General features: G+C 33.8%; 1 protein-coding gene across 2 annotated transcripts in view; it reads left to right on the forward strand.

Annotated features, from left to right (window-relative positions):
* LOC125027166 overlaps nucleotides 1–2500 on the forward strand; it is a 13058-nt gene that overhangs the window by 2875 nt on the left and 7683 nt on the right. Inside the window, exons 2-3 of one of the 2 annotated variants that reach the window (XM_047616057.1) lie at nucleotides 969–1077; nucleotides 2130–2407. In XM_047616057.1, coding sequence (XP_047472013.1) covers nucleotides 969–1077; nucleotides 2130–2407 — 387 coding nt within the window. The remainder of the gene's footprint in view (nucleotides 1–968; nucleotides 1078–2129; nucleotides 2408–2500) is intronic. The other variant, XM_047616058.1, reaches the window with a different exon arrangement.

A 2500-nucleotide genomic window follows, 5' to 3' on the forward strand; every position in this document is an offset into this window, starting at 1 on the left:
ATCATCATCATCATCATCATCATCATCATTAATATTATTGTTTTTGTTCTTTTTATTATTATTATCACTATCATTATCATTATTATTGTTATTGTTATTGTTGTTATCATTATCATTGTTATTGTTTTTATTTTTTATTGTTACTCATAATTGTTTTTATTATTGTAATTATTTTTATAATTTTTTATTTTTTAAAAAATATTGTTAGTATTATTGTTATTACTTTATTATCATCTTTATTATTATCCATATTATTAATAGTGTTATTGATCTTGTTAATGTAAATGGTAATGCTTAGGTATTGTTAGTTTTGTGTTATTATTGTTAGTCATCATCATCATTATCGTTACCATTATCATTATCACAATGATCTTTGTTATTGCTGATGTTGTTATTATCATTATTATTACTATTTTTATTTTTATTGTTAATCGTTATTGTCATTGTTACTGTTACTACTGAAACTGAAGTTATTATTCTTCCTACTACTACAAGTACTACTATTATTACTTCTTTTATTATTGCTATTACTATTGCTGTTGCCATTACCATTACCATTACCATTAACATTACCATTACCATTAATAGTACTGGTGTGATTATGACTACAAATTCATACTACTGCTACTACAAATGATAAGGGTCATTGCTCTTTACTATTTGACATAAGGCTACACACACACACACACACACACACACACACACACACACACACACACACACACACACACACACACACACACACACACACACACAGAAACACACACACACACACACACACACAGAAACACACACACACACACACACACAGAAACACACACACACACACACACACACACACACACACACACACACACACACACACACACACACACACACACACACACACACACACACACACACACACACACATGTATGTGTGAAAAGGATGTTTGATGCAGGGGCCTAATGTATTGTCTTTTCTCCAGCGAGCGGTGTCCACGTTTGGTGCGTCTGCGGTTGAGTCCTGATGCACGTACATTGGTGGTTTATGACACACATACCCATGAGCCCCCAAAATCCCCAGGACAGTTCCAGGTACTTTATAAGCTGATTCCTTTTTATTTATTTATTATTTTTTTAATATTATATCACTTGTAACCTGTTGAGGCCATGAGGGCATGTTTACCTGCTATGTGCATTGCCATTACACCCATTGTTGCGTGACTTATTCCCCATGTCTATTCTGATTTTAGTTTATTGATTATGTTTACACATAGATGGCTCCACAAGTGCTTAGTTATCTAGGTGTCAGTTATTAGTTCTACTTATCTCACCTTGATATTATTATTAGTGAAAAAAGGAACTGGGAATTCAAGGGTAGTCATATAGGGGCAGTTAGTTAACTTCTTGGTGACTGAGCACTTGTGGAACCATTTGAGTGAAATAATGATTATGATGATGATGATGATAATAACAATAATAATAATAATAATAATAATAATAATAATAATAATAATAATGATAAAAAATAGAAATATAAATAAAAATAAAAATAAGTAAAAAAATCTAAAATTTAATAAAATATAGATGACGGTACATGTACTTATGGCCAATGTGTTAATGTAGTATACATTTAGATTCCATTGTAAGTGTTCAGTCACTCATCAGTCAATAATGATGTTATTGATATTATTGAAAATAGTAATAGCATTACAAATAAACTTTTTTTTTCTGAAAATTGCATAAAGTTTGGTTGGCCTAGTATTTAACCCTTTGATGATTGAGCACTTGTAGAGCTATTAGTGTGTAAATAGATTTGACAAAACAAAATTTCAGTAGATAGTGCGTGACCCAGTGGGTTTAAGATCACAGTTTCCTGCTAATGTTACATACTTTAGTCTTCTTCCCTGACTGATAGGAAGCAGGGTCCAGGGGAGAGTTATCTTGTGGCTGTGCTTAGTAAATCAAAATAAGCTTCAGAAGTATTTCATCTGAAAATACCTTAGGGTGTAGACCAATTTTCTTATGACACTGGGGCATATAAGATGAGATGAAGGTATTGTGTCAGAATGATAGTGGAAAAAAAGTAAGGATCTCATTTTTACTTGAAAGGCTTACACTTATACTGATGCCTTCCCAACTTCCAGAGTTTATCTCCACCATGTCCAATCCCAGAACCTGCACCGGCATTATCAGAAGGAGTGGAATCATCCCCTCCATCAGGACAGCAGCCTTCTCCGTCCACACCTCGACTACCTTTGCCGAATTCTCAGCGCGTTACCACCACTCCGGAAAGGAACCAGACGCCAACATCAGCACATGGGTATGAGAAGATAACAGTCAAGCTAAAAAAGTCTCAGTTCTCTCCCAATGAGATGGTCGTTGTGGGCAGTGCAAGGGATGCTCAGGAACAGTTTGAACTAAGGTAAGATTTTTTTTCTTGCTGCTGTTTGCTATGCTTTTCTAGATTTCATTATATGGTAATGAAAAGAGAATGGCAAGTAAACCACAATTTGAA

The sequence above is a fragment of the Penaeus chinensis genome, chromosome 7 (genome assembly GCF_019202785.1).
Source record: "Penaeus chinensis breed Huanghai No. 1 chromosome 7, ASM1920278v2, whole genome shotgun sequence".
NCBI lineage: Eukaryota > Metazoa > Arthropoda > Malacostraca > Decapoda > Penaeidae > Penaeus > Penaeus chinensis.